Below are 20,669 nucleotides of genomic sequence, written 5' to 3'. Positions count from 1 at the left end.
TTTTCTCCCTAATTACCCTTTGTCCTTAACAAATTTGTAAAAACCCTTTGGATTCTCCTTAATTCTATTTGCCAAAGCTATCTCATGTCCCCATTTTGCCCTCCTGATTTCCCTCTTCAGTATACTCCTACTTTCTTCATACTCTTCTAAGGATTCACTCGATCTATCCTGTCTATACCTGACATATGCTTCCTTCTTTTTCTTAACCAAACCCTCAATTTCTTTAGTCATCCAGGATTCCCTATACCTACCAGCCTTCCCTTTCACCCTAACAGGAATATAGTTTCTCTGGATTCTCGTTATCTAATTTTTGAAGGCTTCCCCATTTTCAGCCGTACCTTTACCTGCGAAAATCTGCCCCCAATCAGCTTTTGAAAGTTCTTGCCTAATACCGTCACAATTTGCCTTTCTCCAATTTAGAACTTCAATTTTTAGATCTGGTCTATCCTTTTCCATCACTATTTTAAATCTAATAGAATTATGGTCGCTGGCCCCAAAGTGCTCCCCCACTGACACCTCAGTCACCTGCCTTATTTCCCAGGAGTAGGTCAAGTTTTGCACCTTCTCTGGTAGGTACATTCCCATACTGACTTAGAAAATTTTCTTGTAGACACTTAACAAATTCCTCTCCATCTAAACCCTTAACACTATGGCAGTCCCAGTCTATATTTGGCAAGTTAACATCCCCTACCACAACCACCCTATTATTCTTACAGATAACTAAAATCCCCTTACAAATTTATTTCTCAATTACCCTCTGACTATTAGGGGGTCTATAATGCAATCCCAATAAGGTGATCATCTCTTTCTTATTTTTCAGTTCCACCCAAATAACTTCCCTGGATGTATCCAGGAATATCCTCCCTCAGCACAGCTGAAATGCTATCCCTTATCAAAAATGCCACTCCCCCTCCTCTCTTACCTCCCTTTCTATCCTTCCTGTAGCATTTGTATCCTGGAACATTAAGCTGCCAGTCCTGCCCATCCCTGAGCCATATTTCTGTAATTGCTGTGATATCCCAGTCCGATGTTCCTAACCATGCCCTGAGTTCATCTGCCTTCCCTGTTAGGCCCCTTGCATTGAAATAAATGCAGTTTAATTTATTAGTCCAACCTTATCCCTTCCTGCCCTGACTGTTTGACTCGCTTCTGTTCTCAACTGTATCAGTCTCAGATTGACCTCTTTCCTCACTATCTCCTTGGGTCCCACCCTCCACCTTCCTACTTTAAATCCTCCTGAGCAGCTCTAGCAAATTTCCCTGCCAGTATGTTAGTCCACTTCCAAATTAAGTGCAATCTGTCCTTCTTACACAGGTCACTTCTACCCTGAAAGAGATTTCAGTGATCCAAAAATGTGAATCCTTCTCCCGTACACCAACTCCTCAGCCATGCATTCATCTGCTCTATCCTCCTATTCCTGCCCTCACTAGCTCATAGCACTGGGAGTAATCCAGATATTACTACTCTCGAGGACTTCCTTTTTAAATTCCTGCCTAACTCTGTAATCTCCCTTACAGTCTCATCCTTTTCCCTTCCTATGTCATTGGTTCCAACGTAGACAATGACATCTTGTGGCCCCTCTCCTCCTTGAGAACATTCTGCACCCTTTCTGAGACATCTTGATCCTGGCACCAGGGAAGCAACACACCATTCTGATTTTTCACTGCTGGACACAGAAACGTCTGTCTGTACCTCGGACTAGAGAGTCCCCTAACACAATTGATCTCCTGGAAGCTGATGTACTCCTCATTGCATTAGAGCCAGTCTCAATACCAGAAACTTGGCTGTTCGTGCTACGTTCCCCTAAGAATCCATTCTCCCCCGCCCCCCACCCCCAACCACACATTTTCCAAAAGAACATACTTGTTGGAAATGGGTATAGCCACAGAAGGCTCCTGCACTACCTTCCTATCTCTCTTGCCTTTCCTGGAGTTAACCCATCAATGCAACTGTATCTGAGACCTTTCCCACCCTTCCGATAACTGCCATCCATCACATACAGTTGCTGTTGCAAATTCCTCATTGCTTCTAACTGTCTCTCCAACCGATCCATTCGATCTGATAAGATTCAGGACCAACAGCATTTACGGCAGATGTAATCCAAAGTAATCCTTAAAATCTCTTTAAATTCCCACATCTGACAAGAAGCACATTTCACTCTACTAAAAGCTAATTTTGCTTCTTCACAATCTACAGACCCACAAAATAACACCATCTTATTTCTCTTTAATAACTGCCCCAGGTTAAATTAATAGTTATGGCTTATATTTTAAGTTTAATCAAGAGACATATCTCCAAAAACATATCATCAAGAAAGACCCACTCTACTCACTACTGCAGACTTTCTGTAGGTCACACTTAAAACAACAATACACTCATCTGCTTCTGTGCTGTGAACTTCACCCAAACAGTTCCTTCAAGTTCAGTTGTGAATTTCACTGTTTGTTAATTTTCTCAGGCACACTCCGATATCCAGCGATACATGAATTCAAACAGCAAAGGCAGTAACTGTGCAGGTTCACTTCAGTGTCAGTCTCTTTCTCTCCTGCACGGACTTCACCATGTGCTTCCTTTGTCTGTGCTTCTCACTTTTAAAACTGCTGTTGTTCTGACTTTTTTTCCTGAAAGTTCCAAAACAATGCAACAGCATATTAAACAGTAATTACTGCTCCTGGAATTCAAGGAAATCACCTCCAGCACCTAAAATACCTCAAAAAAAAAGGAGCAGCTGTTACAACCAGAAATTTTTCCCATCCTCCATCTTGGATTACCCAGAATCTTTAATCTTCACTTACCCCTCTTAATTCCCCAAAACTATTCCCAGCATTCTTCCTTCCTCGCTGGGCAAGAAACATATTGATTGGGAATGTTTCCTTCTAAATATTATAGGAGTTCCTCCCGGTTCATTTGAACTGCTGTCCATCCAGGATATTTGAAGTCTACCTTTATCATGCAACTCTTAAATTTTTGCATCTTTTCAAAATTTTTCTGGAAATTTGCTCCTTCCCATTATTTGGTGGTTTGTGTTATATACTTACGGCATAGTAGTTGCTGTATCATTTCTCAGCTCTAACGAAATTATGTGTACCATTCTTTTCTAGTACTGCAACAGTATCTCAGATCAATACTGATATACCGCTCTGTCTATCTTTCTTGATGTATTATAGCCAGGGCTATTATGTTCCCATTTGCTCCCTTACATTCACTGTGTCCCTGTTATCTTCACTATTATGCAATGATGCTACTGGTGGTTATAGTTCACCAGCTTCATTTATCCTAGTTCATATGTTTATTTATGCATTTGCTCTTAATATGTATCTCAGAGGGTGCCTTACGTTGCTGCTTAACTGTTTACTATCCCTGGGAACAAGGAACCGAGGTGAGGGAGGTGTGGCGGGTGGCAAAAAGAGTGCAGCATTGGAGATTGGGACACGTGGTGAAGCAGATCATTGAACAGGCAGGCACCACGCATGTGCATATGGGCAGGGTCATTTGGCCTCCATATTCACATCGACGCATTCCAGGGCACCAACTTTCCTCACTAGTATGGTAGCAAGAGAGCCACCATTTAAAGGCTTTATACCTTCAGTGGCATGAAAATGAGTGAAGGTTGTTGTTTATCTGAGTGTATTGTTTGTTAACCCTTGAGGGTATTCAAATTGTTAGGGCACTTTTTGAATATCCCTCTTTCCCTTTCCACACCCTCTGTCACAGTTTTCCTGTCCTCCTCCCGTCTTGCCATAGCACAGATGAAACATGGGTGAAATGGAAGCTCAGTGGGAGACTAGGTTTGTTGTAGCTGCTGATTGGATTCTCTCCCATTTGTTCCCTCATTTCTCTTGACTGACTGTTTGCATACATTGCAGTTTCTGATTTATCAGTTTTAATCCAGGATGGAGCGTGTGGCGATTGGAACCAGGTGGACCTTATTGACTATGAGATCCCTGGTTAGGGTGGTTAACCTAGGCCAATCAGGGAGCCCTGGCTGATAGATGTAAAGAGGAGATTCAGAGAGTCTCTTCATTCTAGGGACTAGCTCTGAATTGGCTAGTCAGAGACCAAGTAACTGTGCACATATAAATAAAGGGTGACTTGGTGACTGGATACTAGCCGCTGTGCAGTGATTTCAGAGGGGAGCTGGGGGGGAACCAATGACTTATATTGTGTGCGGTTGATCAAGTGTGATGCTATCGGTTGATAACACACAAGCTGGACATAGACTGGTGGGCCATTTTTAAAACTCAAAGAACAGGAGTCAAATTAATACATGAGGAATTAACCCTTCAAGAATATCGGCGTGAATACATATTGACTATTGCTCTTTTTAACCACTCAATCTCTCTTTGGCACACAGTTTCTTCCCCCGCCCATGCTGCACCTACCAACTTGACGCTTCAAGGGTCTGTATCTCATATTACTTCTCATTTTCAAAGTTCAGTGATATAAAACATGCCCAGTGTCACCTCTGGCTACGATAGACTGTGTCTGGTGGATGATTAATGGCTGAAATAAGCAGAACCCTGACTGAGTCCCCGTCGCAACTCACAGCTGTTGCAGATACACTGCAGAGGATTATTCGACACTGTGAAACCCAGGCTCTGGCCTGGAGTTATTTGGACAGTGCAGAACAATGGCTTTTTTTAGATGGGTGGGGGTGCTGGTCGGTAGCAACTGCTTCTCCATTTTCTAGCCTCAACATCAAACCCCACTCTCCCCCCTCACCCCAGTATAAGCTTCAAGCTCAACACCTGCTTTAAGTTTCCATGGCAACTGCGAGCAGCCCAGACTGCCTTTGACCTTGAACTGGAACCATCCGCTGACTGAAAACAATCAAGGCCGAGAGAGGCCTTTGCACAATGAGAGAATCTCTTGCCAAAGAATTTCAGATACCTGGGATACTGCAGCCCGATTAGAGTGGTGTGGTAAATACTCCGATATCTGAAGAAATGGAAAGAATGTTACACATGAGAGGCAGGAAAGCTGATGGAATGTTTTCCAGGGATGAAATGGAAAGTTGTGCAAGAGTTTCAGATGGCGTTTCTTTCCACTCTCCTGCCTGCAGTTTTATTTATATTTTACAACCCTCCCTTTCTCTGAACAAGCTCTACACTATTCTACAGCCAAGAGACTTATTAAGACTCAGTTCTCTGGTCTCTTTCAATGCTGTTCTTAAGTTGTCAATGTAAAATTTCTAATGCCTTTTATTTTTTCGTAAACATACTGCCCAGTTGATGTGTGTGTAGGAGCACGGACATTCCTCCCCCAGTAAAAGCAATTATTAGTAACTTGGCTATTGGCCTTAGCCCAAGGGAGGAAACGAATTATCAAATTGTAAATAAGCCACATGTCTGAGTGACATTTCTGCTTTTGCAGAATGGTCTGTATAACTGAAATAACTGCACTTGGTATCCTGTCACCAAGTCACCCTTTATTTACATGGTCTCTGACCAGGCAGCTCAGATCTGGTCCCTAGACTGAGGAGACCTTCTGAATCTTCTGTCTGTATCTGTCAGCCAGCGCTCCCTGATAGGCCCCAGTTAACAGCCCCAATGAAGGATCTCATGCTCAATGTGATCTTAGCTCTGGTTGCAGTCACAATAAAAGCTAAGTTAATTCATTATCAACAATGCCCATTTTAGATAATAAGGACTTCTGAAGGACATTCCTAATTGAACCCAGAGAATCCTTTATTTAGAATTCTGAAGGTCGCGTGCAAAGTCCTCAAAAGTCAGTTGACAACAGGATCAATTGGCCCCCACTCAAAGTGGATTTAAACATGGGTCTAATTTTAACTGTCTATAAGTTAAAATTGGGCCTATCAGAGAGTGAAGAGGTTAGTGCTAAGTGTGAAACAGTGCCACCTATTGGGAGACTGGATTCACCCAAAGACCTACAGAATAGCCTCTTTCCCAGTGGCTGACTGATCAGATTTCACTTTTATAACAGTGGAGTGTACATACTGCTCCCATTGACCCATTTTTAAGAAATAGAAACAGCAGGAGCCAGGAAGTGAGTAGCATCTGTTCCATCCTACCAGACAATTCACTGCAAACGCCAGTGCATCACTTGTTGCATCGTCGGTTCTGCCCCACCCAAGCACAAAAGCACAGTACTGCACATGTTGAAATGCTGCAGTAAAAACTGGACATTCTCAGCTGATCAGGCAGCTTCTGTGCAGAGAGAAACAGAACTAATGTATCATGTTGATGAACTTTAAACAAAATGATTATTTTTTCAGTTGGGCAGGATCCAGTCTTTTGAGTGAGATATTAAAACCAAGGTTGTATTTAGCCTCTTAGGTGGAGAGGAAATATTAAATGGCACCTTTCAAAGATGACCCAGGGAGTTCTCCCAGTGATTAAAACAGAAAATACCGGAGGAATTCAGCAGCAGCTGAAAATGTGTTGCTGGAAAGCGCAGCAGGTTTGACCTGCTGCACTTTTCCAGCAACACATTTTTCAGCTCTGATCTCCAGCATCTGCAGACCTCACTTTCTCCTCGAATTCAGCAGCAGGTCTGGCAGCGTCTGTGGAAGGAGAGAGAAACAGAGTTAACGGTTTGTGTCTGCTATGACTCTTCATCGGAATTCCTCAGTCATAACTGGACTCAAAACATTAACTCTGTTTCTCTCTGCACAGATGCTGCCATACCTTCTGAGTTTCTCCAGCACTTGCTGTTTTTTTAATTTCCAAACTCCAGTCTGCAGTAATTTGCTTCTATTTATACTTCCCAGTACCATGACCACAATTGATCCCTCAATAAACATCAATAGAGCAGGTTATTCCATTGCTGCACAGAAACTAACTGTTGCTTTTCCCCATATTACATTAGCGGTGGTAGTTTCTGATGTGAAGCTTCTGTCTTCCTCTCACCTGCTCCTCTGTGTGATTCCAAGTGGGTGGATTAATCAGTTCTTTCATTGTGTCTCATGAATCTCTGCTGAACAGCATCACAAGTAACATTCTCTGACTGAAACCTCATTAGACCTCACCTACATAAAACTGCCAAGTGCCCCATTCAGTATAACAATGGAATTTACCTCAAGGGTGGGTCTGTTTAAAACCAATGCAGCTTTGGGATTCAGAGTTTAACCCAGTATCATTCTCTCACAATGATGAGTCTGCTGGATAGTGACTGAAACCAGTCAATTACCATCTTCAACCACGATGGAAGCCTTGCGTGTGAATAAAAGTCAGCATTTTCAAACAATCCATCATTGACCCGCTGCAGACTAACTAAATGGCATTTTTTGACTGTAACCAGGTGCACCAGCAGTCACTTTGTTTTGTCAAATTCTTTGTTAATCTCATGCTGAAACCGCAATGCTCCTGCCTAACCGTAGTTGGTTAGTGATGAATGGGCTGCGCCTGTCACCTTTGACACTTTGGCCCCCATGAGTTTCTGTCCAGGAGACATTCCTTCCACAGTAAATGGCCATTCAGTTCAGCTTGAAATGTGAAATATGCTCTTTGCGCTGAGGTTTTGGCAGGTTTACCCACAGTGCAGTCATAAAAAAGAAAGGATCGGGACAATTCAATCAATTTGTTTGGCTAAGTGGAATAAAGTCCAGTTAATTTTTAAATCAGATTTGACTTGAATTCGCATCACTCTCACAGGGCTTGACACGATTCCAAAAGACTCATAATGTCTCAGCCACTTGTGGGTTTTTTTCATTCCCCCACTCCCTCTCTTTTCCTTTGTTTATTTGCACAGCAGCCCAGCCCCATCTGCATATTCTGAGTGTACTTTTATTAAACTTCACACCACTGCAGTGCCATGGGGTAGTCTGGTGTAGCTGCTGGTGTTTGACTGTTCACTGTCCCAGGAGGTTTGAGTTGCTGTAGCAACATGCTGTTCTCATGTGCCTGTTCTAATTTGGAGTTATAGGTATCAATGTTAGAGACTCTATGATGTTCTTTCCATCGTGTGACTGACCAAGAATCTCTTCCACTTTCGTCATGGCATCCTTGAAAGGTTTGAGAGATTGACACGCAATCTTTTTGGCCACATTACGAATGCACCTTCCTTGATTTATCATTTTAACATGTACCTAAGTACAGTGAAAGGTTTTGTTTTACGAGCAATACAGGCAGATTATAACCTGCAAAGATCATAGGCTGATTGAACAGAGCGAGGAATACAAAGTTACGGCTGCAAAGACAGTACCCGAAAAGCAAGATCAACATTAGATTTACAATTTGAGAGGTCCATTCAGAAGTCTAATAACAGCAGGGAAGAAGCTATTCTTGAACATGTTGGTGCATGTGTTTAAGTTCTAGGATAAGATGCACACCCGAAGCTTTGCGCTCAGAAGCAGTGTCACAACACTGCGCCACAAGACGTCCTCACATGGGGTAGCGTTGAATACTTGAACGAAAAGGTTAGTATGCAAGTACAGCAAGAAATCAGGAAAGCTAACAGAATTCAGATTTTATTGTGAGGGGAATTGAATTCAAGAGTATTGAGGTTATGCTTCATTTATACAGGCCATACTGGAGAACTCTATATAGTACTGCTCACTGTACTTACAGAGGGATGTTAATGCATTGAAAGTGGTTCAGAGAAGCTTTACTAGACCAGTGCCTGGAATGAGCAGATTGCCTTATGAGGAAAGGCAAGACAGGCAAGGCTTGTATCCTCTGGAGTTCAGAAAAGACCTAATTGAAACATATGTTACATATGTTATATGTTTCAATGGGGGCACTTGACTGGGTGGATCTTGAAAGATGTTTTCTCTTGTGGAAGAATCTAGAGTGAATGGTCATAGTTAAAAAATGAGGAGCTGCCCATTTAAAACGGAGATGAGGAAACATTTTTTTTCCTTTGAATCTTTGGAATTCCCTTCCTTAAAAGACAGCGGATGCAGGATCGTTAAATATTTTCAAGGCAGCGATGGATTGATTCTTGGTCACCAAGGGCCTGAGAGGTTATCAGGATACACAGAAATGTACAGTTGAGATTACAATCCGTGATTTTCATGAAAGATGGAACAAATTTGAAGGCCCAAATAGTCTACGCTTGTTTGTATGTTCATAATCCCTCTGGGAATTGAGCAAAACTCATGAATTTCTCATCAAGTGAGAAGTTTAGTTCTCATCAGCGAGGTCTCTGAGTGCAGAAGGAATGCACAGTTCAGAAGCAAAGACCTACATTTATATAGCAGCTATCATAACCTCAACAGATCCCAAAGGATCTAATAGAATTTGAAATGTTGCACTGTTGGGAGTGCAGCAAACTTCCACAAATATCAATGTGAATATGACAGACAGTCATCAATTTTGTGATGTTGATTAAGAGATAAATATTTGCCATGTTATCGGGATTTACCATAAATGTCTTTTTCAGAATAGTGCCATGGGATTTTCTTGCGTGAACCTTAGTGTGCAGATGGAGTCTTGCTTTAATATTTAATCTAAAAGACAACACCTTCAGCAGTGCTGCGCTTCTTTGGGAACAACAGCGTCAAGTCTTGGATTAGTACATGGAGCATATCCAGAAGTTAAGATGATATCAACTGAGCCATTATTAACACCAGTTCATGAGGTGAAAGCAGCACAGACACTATACACTGATGGGACAAGAGGGGAGGCTGTTCAACAGCACCTTGACCCTGTTCCACATTTGTAAGATAATAAGATATATAAACAGAATTTGGCCATTCGACCCATCAAGTCCACTACACCACTTGATCATGGCTGAAATGTTCCACAATTCCATTCTCCTGCCTTCCACCCATAACTTTTGATTCCCTTACAAATGAAGAATCTATCTATCTCTGTCTTGAAGATACTCAATGACGTGACCTCCATAGCCTTCTGCAGCAATGTGTTCTGCAGATTCACCACCCTGCAACTGAAGAAATTCTTCTTCATCTCAGTTCTAAACCGTTGTCCCTTCACTCTGTGACTGTGCCTTCAGGTCCTAGTCTCTCAATCCAGGCATCTCAGTGTTCTGTGAGTTTCAATTAGATCGTCCCCATCCTTCTAAACTCCATCTTGCACAGACAATATTCCTCAACTGCTCCTCATATGACAAGCTCTTCATCTCTGGGATCATTCTCATAAACCCCCTCTGGATCCTCTTCACAGCCAGACATCCTTCCTTAGGTACAGGGCCAAACCTGTTCACAGTGTTCCAAATGCAGTCTGACCAGAGCCTTAGGCAGCCTCAGCAGTACATCCCTACTCTTGTATTCTAGCCTTCTCGAAATTTTGCTAAAATTAGATTTGCCTTCCAAACTGCCAACTAAACGTGCATGATAACCTTAAGAGGAACTAGGATTTATAAATCCATTGGTGTTTCAGATTTTCATAGGCTTTCCGCATTTAGAAAATAGATGACACCTCTGTTCTTCCGACCGAAGTGCGTAATCTCACACACTCACTCATCTGACCACTACTTTGTCCAATTCTCCTCGCCTGTCGAAATCTTTCTGCAGCCTCCCTCAACAATACATGTCCCTCCACCTATCTTTGTGTCATCTGCAAACTTAGCAACAAAGCCCTCAATTCCTTTGTTCCAGATCGTTAATGTATAACATTAACAGGGCGGCACGGTGGCACAGTGGTTAGCACTGCTGCCTCACAGCGCCAGAGACCTGGGTTCAATTCCCGCCTCAGGCAACTGACTGGGAATGAAGAAGAAGAATTATTTCTTCAGTTGCAGGGTGGTGAATCTGCAGAACACATTGCTGCAGAAGGCTATGGAGGTCACGTCATTGAGTATCTTCAAGACAGAGATAGATAGATTCTTCATTTGTAAGGGAATCAAAAGTTATGGGTGGAAGGCAGGAGAATGGAATTGTGGAACATTTCAGCCATGAACAGGCGGGAATGTTTGCACATTCTCCCCGAGTCTGCGTGGGTTTCCTCCGGGTGCTCCGGTTTCCTCCCACAGTCCAAAGATGTGCGGGTCAGGTGAATTGGCCATGCTAAATTGCCTGTAGTGTTAGGTAAGGGGTAAATGTAGGGGTATGGGTGGGTTGCGCTTCGGCGGGCCAGTGTGGACTTGTTGGGCCGAAGGGCTTGTTTCCACACTGTTAGTAATCTAAATATTCAGTTAGATCATGGCTGATCTGTTTTAGCTTCATCAATGTAACCAATAATGTTTATGTAAAAATATCTTCTGAACTCTATTTCTTTTGTATTTCTGCCAAAAATAGTTATAACAAACCATTTCTGCTTCATTTCATATGTATAGGTAGTTCCTTTCAATTAACTTAAGTTTAATTCAGCCCATTGTTTGTTGGTTTGACAAATCGCCTGCACCCTTGGCAAATGAATATTATTGTTCCAGCTCGTATTAGTAAAATATCATTTCATGTGAAAATAGCTCAAAGCACTTAACATGATGAATTCCTTATAGAGTGCAGTAAGTGTTGTCAAATGTGACAGTCAATCCATGTGGTCAGCATCCCACAAAAAGCTAGGGAAACAAGAGGCAAGGCAATGCATGCTTTTATTAATTTCCTTAACGTCTGAACATGACTGTGCTTCATTTGTCACTTACAGTAAGCTATTTGCCTACCAGAAATGTTACAAATTAACCCAATCTGTAAAATTAGTGCAGACAAATACATAAGAGTGGATAAATCCCCAGGACCTGATCAGGTGTACCCTAGAATTCTCTGGGAAGCTAGGGAAGTGATTGCTGGGCCCCTTGCTGAGATATTTGTATCATCGATAGTCACAGGTGAGGTGCCAGAAGACTGGAGATTGGCTAACATGATGCGACTGTTTAAGGAAGGTGGTAAGGACAAACCAGGGAACAATAGATAGGTGAGCCTGACATTGGTGTTGGGCAAGTTGTTGGAGGGAATCCTGAGGGACAGGATTTACACAAATTTGGAAAAATAAGGACTGATTAGGGATAGTCAACATGGCTTTGTGCGTGGGAAATCATGTCTCACAAACTTGATGGAGTTTTTTGAAGAAGTACCAAAGAGGATTGATGAGGGCAGAGCAGTGGACGTGATCTATATGGACATCAGTAAGGCGTTCGACAAGGTTCCCCATGGGAGACTGAATAGCAAGGTTAGATCTCATGAAGTACAGGGAGAACTAGCCATTTGGATACAGAACTGGCTCAAAGGTAGAAGACAGAGGGTGGTGGTGGAGGGTTGTTTTTCAGACTGGAGGCCTGTGACCAGTGGAGCGCCACAAGGATCGGTGCTGGGTCCTCTACTTCTCATCATTTATATAAATAGTTTGGATGTGAGCATAAGATGTATAGTTAAGCAAGTTTGCAGATGACACCAAAATTAGAGGTGTAGTGGACAGCGAAGATTACCTTAGATTGCAACAGAATCTTGGTCAGATGGGCCCGTGGGCTGAGGAGTGGCAGATGGAGTTTAATTTAGATAAATGTGAGGTGCTGCATTTTGGGAAAGCAAATCTTAGCAGAACTTATACACTTAATGGTAAGGTCCTAGAGAGTGTTGCTGAACAAAGAGACCTTGGAGTGCAGGTTCATAGCTCCTTGAAAGTGGAGTCGCAGGTAGAAAGGATTGTGAAGAAGGTGTTTGGTATGCTTTCCTTTATTGGTCAGAGTACTGAGTACAGGAGTTGGGTGGTCATGTTGCGGCTGTACAGGACATTAGTTAGGCCACTGTTGGAATATTGCGTGCAATTCTGGTCTCCTTCCTATCAGAAGGATGTTATGAAACTTGAAAGGGTTCAGAAAAGATTTACAAGGATGTTGCCAGGGTTGGAGGATTTGAGCTATAGGGAGAGGCTGAACAGGTTGGGGCTGTTTTCCCTGGAGCATCGAAGGCTGAGGGGTGACCTTATAGAGGTTTATAAAATCATGGGAGGCATGGATAGGGTAAATAGACAAAGTCTTTTCCCTGGGGTCAGCGAGTCCAGAACTAGAGGGCATAGGTTTAGGGTGAGAAGGGAAAGATATAAAAGGGACGTAAGGGGCAACTTCTTCACGCAGAGGGTGGTACGTGTATGGAATGAGCTGCCAGAGGAAGTAGTGGAGACTGGTACAAATACAGCATTGAAAAGGCATCTGGATGGGTATATGAATAGGAAGGGATTTGAGGGATATGGGCCGGGTGCTGGCAAATGGGTTAGATTGGGTTGGGATATCTGGTCGGTATGGACGGGTTGGACCGAAGGGTCTGTTTCCACGCTGTACATCTCCATGACTCTAATTGCATCAGGAATCATGCAATAACAGACAGACTCAGTGATCTTGAACAAACCTGAAATTAGGTTCAGCAGTTCCAGAAGGCACTGTAACAAGAGGATAATCAAATGGTTACCGGAAACGTATGAACAGTGAAGGGAAACTTCCAAAAGAAAAATATTTGAATGGAGATCTTTGCTCTTCCTCACTTGGAGCCCAATTATACAATCTGTACATAGTCAGCTGTAGAAATGAGCAAAGAATAGGGCTCCAGAAATGGAAGTAGTAAAAAAAAGTATTAAATGTTCAACATAAATAACTCAGACACAGTATGAAAGGAAGTGCTTCTGAATAAATTATGCATCTTTACAGAAAATTGGCTTGTTATCTTAAGTGAGTATAAATGCAATTAAACTTTCAAAAAACTTTCAATGATAGTTGTATCACTTTGAAATGTCTCAAAGTACTTTATGCAGTTAATTAGTTTCAAAGAGCAGTGATTGTTGCAGGTAGATACAAAAGCATTCTGCTCCAGAAATAGCCCATAAGCAGGCAGTGAGATGACTGGGTTATCTCATGGATGTTGGTGGTTTAGGTTGCATTGTTGATATTGAGGAACATCCCTGCTCTCTTCGAAATCATTAAGAACCACTGGTGCAAGCAAGTAACACTTCATCTCATCTCTTTAACATCTCATCCCAAAAATTGCCTCAAGCAATGTAGCTTTGCTTTAATGCTGCAAAGCCTAAATTATCTGTTTGAACCTGGAACTTTCTGATCCTAGAGTTTGAGCTCTACCAAATGACTCAAGCTGGCTATGAAGAAGAGTGATCTACCTGAGATTTTCCAACACTCCTTCCCCCACTCTCTGCCATCTCTCTTTCTCTCTCTCTCTCTCTCTCTCTCTCTCTCTAATCTGCCTTTCCTTCATTGCTGCAGAGCCAACATACATCACCATTGGGCCCCCGACATGCGAGCTGCTGATCAACTGCACCCTGACTGAAAGAGATTGTATCTATGGCTTCAAGCTGGACCACAGTGGATGCCACACATGTCAGTGCAAAACCAGTGAGTACTGCTTTTGTCATTCTGCTTAACATCTGTCTGCTGTTTGAGTCACTTAGCTGCATGTGTGTCTGCGTGTGCCATACATAGCAACAAGGCCTGGATTAGTCAGCACTACCACCTGAAACTACTGAAAAGCTTTATAAATAGGACTTCCTGCTGTGTGATATGATAAATATCTCCAGAAGTGAGGTTGATGCAAATGATTCACAAGTAGGTTATGGCAGCCACACAAGTGGAAGTATTTATCATACTGCAGTGTTGTCCATGACATTTTCAATTTATAACAGTTTTGCCGTCTGGATTCAGGCTAGGGGGGAAATACACTTTTTTTTAAGAAAACACAATTGCCTGGCCCAGAGCCAGGAAAATGCTTCCTTTTTCTCATTTTCCATTGGTGTTCCTTCATGTAATCTGATTGAAAGGAACTGCAGCTCTTCCGTGTGCGTCATTCCGTGTATTTATGCTTTGAAAGCGAAAAGTAAATGTTGAGTCTCTCTGCCCTGCTGCACAGGTGACAGCACCAACAGGAAATATCCCATGTGCCCCTGAGTGCCTGTGTTTGCATTCCTGGTGTCTGATACTAGGAGGCTATGGTGACTCTCAAGGTCAGAAGGATCATGCATTTATATAGCCTCTTGCCTCATACTTGGCAAGTGGTGTTCCTCAGGCTGTACATAAGCAATTGTTTCTGCCTGATTAGAAGGAGATTCATATAGCTCTTCATTGATTATAAGTAATTACCTTACCACAAACTCCAGACTCTGCAAAGCCAATGAAGTACTTTTTTTTAGTATAGTCAATATTTTCATAGCTTTCTACTGTACAATGGAGCCTCTCTAGGGAGCTCTCCTGATTAGGTCAGAGCATCAACTTATCAGGGAGGAGGGGTTACTCTGGGTGTCTGTGCTGTTAGGAGAATTGAAGATCTATAGTAGTGCCTGCACAATGAGAGTCCAACTTGTCCCTTTTAACAATTAAGGAGAAGCAAAGCATAAAAAGAATTGTGAGAAGAAAGAGCAAAGCAGGATTCTGAAATGATTCAGTGATGTACCCAATGAGTAACTGTGAAACGATGGCACTCGCAAGCTCAACCCCCCGTTTTACATTAACTCAGAAGCACAGAAGTATTGCAATATTGAAGGAGACCATTAGCCCATTCTGTCTGCACAGACTCCAATGAGTATCATTAGCTAGTCCCACCATCATGCTTTTTTTCCCCAATAGCTTTATACATTAGCGAGTTTTGAGAAGATTTGTAACTCACTGAGCAAACTTACATCCGGCCTTACACATTGTTCCTCTCCAGATGATCATCCAATGTGATCTTGAATGTCTCACTTGAACCTGCCTCCACCTTACGTCCAGGCAGTGCATTCCACACCTTAACAACTCCCTGTGAAAAAAGTATTTTCTAACCTCACAATTGCTTCTTTTGCAAATTACTTCAAATCTGTGCCTTCTGGGTCTTGATCTTTGTAAGTGTGTGGCTGTATCTCCTAATCTCCCCCATCAAGCCCCCTCAGGATTTTTAAAACCTTTATCAGATCTCTCCTCTCAGCCTTCTTCTCTCTAAGGATAACTCTTTAGGGCGGCACGGTGGCACAGTGGTTAGCACTGCTGCCTCACAGCGCCAGGGACCTGGGTTCAATTCCCGCCTCAGGCGACTGACTGTGTGGAGTTTGCACGTTCTCCCCGTGTCTGCGTGGGTTTCCTCCGGGTGCTCCGGTTTCCTCCCACAGTCCAAAGATGTGCGGGTCAGGTCAATGGGCCATGCTAAATTGCCCCTAGTGTTAGGTAAGGGGTATATGTAGGGGTATGGGTGGGTTGCGCTTCGGCGGGTCGGTGTGGACTTGTTGGGCCGAAGGGCCTGTTTCCACACTGTAAGTAATCTAATCTAATAACAATTTCTTCGAATTATCCACCTAGCTGAAGTTTCTCAGTCCTGGAACCTATCTTGTAAATTGCTTCTGCACTCCTTCCAATGCATTCACATCCTTACTATAAGGTGGCTCCTGGATTTGTATAACCATATGCCAGCTGACATCTAACAAATGTCTTATTCAAGTTCAACATCATCTCTTTGCTCTGGTACTCTATGCCCCTGCTAATAAAGCTGAGGATACTGCATGCTTCCTTAACTGCTCTCTCCACCTGTCCTGCTACCTTCAGTGATCTCTGCATATATTCACCCAGATCTGTCTGCTCCAACACCACCCATTACTTTTGTGTTGTCTTTCTGTGTTCTTCTGATTGAAATGCATCACCTGGGTTGACCCCAGTAGTGGTGCTGCAGTTGCTTCCTAGCTCTCTCTGCAAGGGAGGAGACCGTTGTGCCAAGTTGCTGCTGCTTAAGGTAATAAACCAACCCAGAGCACAGCTGGATAAGAAAGCCATTGAGTTGAACTAGGGCACTGCCCTTGTGGTCAAATACCTTGTTGACACAGCATGCATGATCACAGGGACAGATATTGGAAGCTGGTCAATGTGCCTGCATAGAGCTTTGGCAAGGCGAGAGGAAGTGTGAAAAAATATAGAGGAAACATTCACCTCCACAATGTAAACACACACAAGAACTGCTCCAGTAGTTCCAGGAGCACATGGAAGCTGATTAAATATTTCACAAACTTGCTAAAGAGAAGCTGTTGGCTTTTCTTCCACTGTTAATTTATAGAGAAAGGAGCACTTTTCCTGAAAACCCACCCCCACCTCAGGCTTTCTTTTTCTTGTCGTGTTTAGTCCTGCCTCTCCTTCCTGCAAAGAGAGGATAATAACTGCTTTTCAGGTTGCACATTACCCAAAGCTGGAATGTTTTTGTACGATGAGCCAGCTTCAAAGAGCCAATAAAAATTCCATTTGCCACATTGTTATGGAAAATGTGTCTTCCCACTGTGTATTCTGCTAATTGGCCTGTTGGCAGGTCGTTAAAAGCAGAATCATTATAAACATTTGGGTCGGGGCTATAACTAAATGATCAAAGGTGCGTTTTTTTTTCTTAAAAAATCCTTTAGTGTGTTTAACATATTTGCCCAACCATTGAGACTGTACAGTCAAAAGGAGTCTTTTTTTCTAATCCTTAAAGTGAATAAGCTGTTGAAAGTAAGCAGCCAATTCCTGACATCTCTTTGTATGATGGTGATTCAAAAAGATGAGCGCGGTAAGTCAGGATGTCAGCATTTGGTGAAAGAGACAAGGTAGAGAAAGGATGGATCAAACACAAGCCAAAGAACTTCGGATGCTGGAAATCCAAAACAAAAGCAGAAATTCCTGAAGAAACTCAATAGGTCTAGCAGCATCTGTGGAGAGAAAGCAGAGCTAACGTTTCGAATCCAGTGACCCTCCTTCAGAAAGGACGAACTCTTTTTATTTAAAAGGTCTACTCCCGGATTTTGTGTTGGCTATCTCAAGTCCTGATCGGGTGTTGGTGAGATTTCCCATTGATCTGCTGCAGAACATAGGAGGATGCTGTTTCTGTGATCGTGTTAGACGGGGAATTCTAGGCTGCATCACAGGAAGAGGAACCTGTTGGTGTTGATGATATCAGGGTTGCTCCTGGTGTCATTCTCCATGGTAAAAGATGTGTAATTGTTGGTGCTGTGCATCCTCTACACTGTACACTACAGTGGTATCATTCTACAAACAAAATGTCAGCCAAATTAGGAAATAGCTTTATTCTGTTCGGCACAGTGATTCAGTGGTTAGCACTGCTGCCTCATACCACCAGGGACCCGGGTTCAATTCCAGCCTCGGGCGACTGTCTGTGTGGAGTTTGCACATTGTCCCCGTGTCTGCATGGGTTTCCTCTGGGTGCTCCAGTTTCCTCCCACAGTCCAAGGATGTGCAGGTCAGGTGAATTGGCCATGCTAAATTGCTCATAGTGTTAGGTGCATTAGTCAGAAGGAAATGGGTCTGGGTGGGTTACTGTTTAGAGGGTCAGTGTGGACTGGTTGGGCTGAAGGGCCTGTTTCCACACTGTAGGGAATCTAAAAAGCAAAGCATTGCATTCACATATTGCTGTATCATTCATACATGAGATGTGTGTGTCACTGGCAAGGTGGCATTTATTGCTCATTCCTACATGCCCTTAAAAAGGTGATTGTGAGCTGACTTCTTGAATCACTGGCGTCTGTGTGGTATAGGTACTCTGGTGTATGGGAGAGCAAGATCCAGGACTTTGACCATAAACTGATAAATTAATGGCATAATCAGTCCGAGTCAGAAGGATGTGTGATTTGGAGGCTGCACCTGCTCACCAGCCTGACCTTCTCCTTCTCAGTGAAAGGGGTGACAGGTCTATATTCCACGATGGATCAGTACATCAGCTATCTGACAAGGTGGAACACAGTGCGGCTGCTCTGCTGTGTTCCCACATCATGAGTGTTTAACATTAATGGTGTAGTTTGTTCAGTGAAGGGTTGGCAAGAAACCTTGCAGGGATGATCAGGGGAAAGATCATTGTGTAGGTCAGCCATAGAAATGAAATGGGAGACCCATCAGCTCAGTTTTAAAACATCTGCAGACCCATCAGCTCAAAATACCCAATTTGTAAAGGGGCAGTCAGTTCTCCCCATGTTTAGCCAACATTAGTCCCTAGACCAAGGCCAGCAGCACAGATTAACAGTTGCTATCTGTGGGACTTTGCTGATTCAAAGAGTCTGGCCATCATTCCCAACACAAGATGGAAAACCTTTGAAAGTAGTTCATTTACTGCTATGGGACATGTACAACTTTCTGGAATTACAACTTCACAAGACTAGGCACCAGCCCCTCCCCCACTCAAGTGACCATGTGGGCAGGTGGGATTCCAAACCAAGAGAACAGCTCCATTTCCTTTTTCAAAATACAAGTGGACACCAGTTGGAGCTTTTAGTGGCCCACCAGATCTAGTTTCCTAAGGATACGCTGCCAAATGACAGAACACATTGTTCCATAATAACAACAGATTGTCCCTGAAATGGACCAGTTGGTGGCTGGAGGGAGGGCTCGCCATCCAATTCAGGGATAGTGGACATCTACCCAAAGTTGAACGGCCAATAGGAGGCTTTCCAACACTGACCAAGCAGCAGGATGCATTTGGCTGCAGACAGCAGACCTTTATGGATTTTAATTGAATCCCTGTTGCTTAGGTACAGTAGCCCTGCTGCCCACACCCCATTCCACCAATAGTTAAAGGGCCCTGAGGTGGAATGGTGCCAATATGGCACTAGTGGAATGGTGGCTGCCCCCACTGGTGGCTACAGATCCTACTGCAAGAGTCCTGAGGTGGTGAAAGGCACCGTACAAATTTGTTTTCTGCTCTTTCTTTCAGCTGCATCTCGATAGTGCAGAATCTAAGATGACTTTGGTCTTTTTTCTTTCCCCAGGAGAAGAGCTGTGCACAGGGCTCATATCGGGCTGTGGCCTGGACTGTCCGTTTGGCCTGCAGACTGACGTACACGCCTGTGAGATCTGCCAGTGCCGCACACGGCCAAAGAAATGCAAGCCCGTGGTTTGTGACAAATACTGTCCTTTCGGATACATGTAAGTGCAGCTACTTTCTGAGTGATGTTTAACCTGTCTGCACCGATCATTACAGAGCTTGGGCATTAATGGCATTAATTAATTAATTAATTGACATCAGTGTCTTCAGACTGGCCACATGTTGTACAATCTGTCCTTCAGACATTGCTACACAATTTCCCAATTTGTAATGGTCCACAAATTAGGGTGAACACTTGCCTGTTTCAGTTTCTAAAACTGAGATCCATTTGGAGTCTCTTAAACAAATTTGCATTGGTTTTCAATTACGTTTTGTATCTCCCACATCTTAACGATTCCCCCTTCTTCAGCTTTCCCCAGTGTCCAAAGCTAGCTCTGTTTTATATCTACTGATCCACAGAGCCCTGTAAGTGCTGGGTGCCCTCTGTAAGTCAGCTCACACATGGAATTGAAGATCACACCCAGAGTTAATCGGCTTATTTTCACTAATCGGTAATGAATTGGACGTAGGAAGATGGAACTGTAGTTAAAGTTGAGTGTATATGTTGAAAGTAAGCGTTACGTCTTTTTTAAAAAAAGTAGTCATTTCTTTCTGACCTCTTCCATCTCCTAAACCTGCTTCTGCTATTTGTCTCAAGCTACTGTATTTAGAGTATTTGGAGTTTGTGAATGTGACAAAAACACAATTCCATCTGAGCTGGCAGGAAAGACATTGTACAATCCAGAGTGTAATGGTAGTAAAACTGTGTGTGCTATCTGAGAGAGAGGAATTTAATGCCCCTCCCCGGAGGCAGGCTTGCATCCCAGGGAAGCATTTCATTGGCTGGGAACTTCCCACCCCTAGTCTCTTCATTCAGGCTGTTCTGGGGACATCTATAACCTGCCTCAGGGCCTCACTCTTCACTGCCATTGTTCCCCCAGCAACAGGCCAGGGATTTGCCATGCTGGACACCTGAGAAACAAGTTCTGTCCGGCTTGTCCAGCGGGGTAGCCAG

The 20,669-nt window shown here is 43.2% G+C and overlaps 1 protein-coding gene across 1 annotated transcript in view; it reads left to right on the top strand.

The window, feature by feature from the left end:
* The window catches only part of crim1 (cysteine rich transmembrane BMP regulator 1 (chordin-like)), a 206,198-nt gene that overhangs the window by 145,702 nt on the left and 39,827 nt on the right, over nt 1-20,669 (top strand). The window contains exons 8-9 of the mRNA XM_060831315.1: nt 14,071-14,199; nt 19,560-19,716. Coding sequence (XP_060687298.1) covers nt 14,071-14,199; nt 19,560-19,716 — 286 coding nt within the window. The remainder of the gene's footprint in view (nt 1-14,070; nt 14,200-19,559; nt 19,717-20,669) is intronic.

This window comes from Hemiscyllium ocellatum, chromosome 10 (genome assembly GCF_020745735.1).
Source record: "Hemiscyllium ocellatum isolate sHemOce1 chromosome 10, sHemOce1.pat.X.cur, whole genome shotgun sequence".
Lineage (NCBI taxonomy): Eukaryota > Metazoa > Chordata > Chondrichthyes > Orectolobiformes > Hemiscylliidae > Hemiscyllium > Hemiscyllium ocellatum.
The sequence above is the reverse complement of the archived record's forward strand: the minus strand, read 5'-3'. Positions and strand labels throughout refer to the sequence as shown.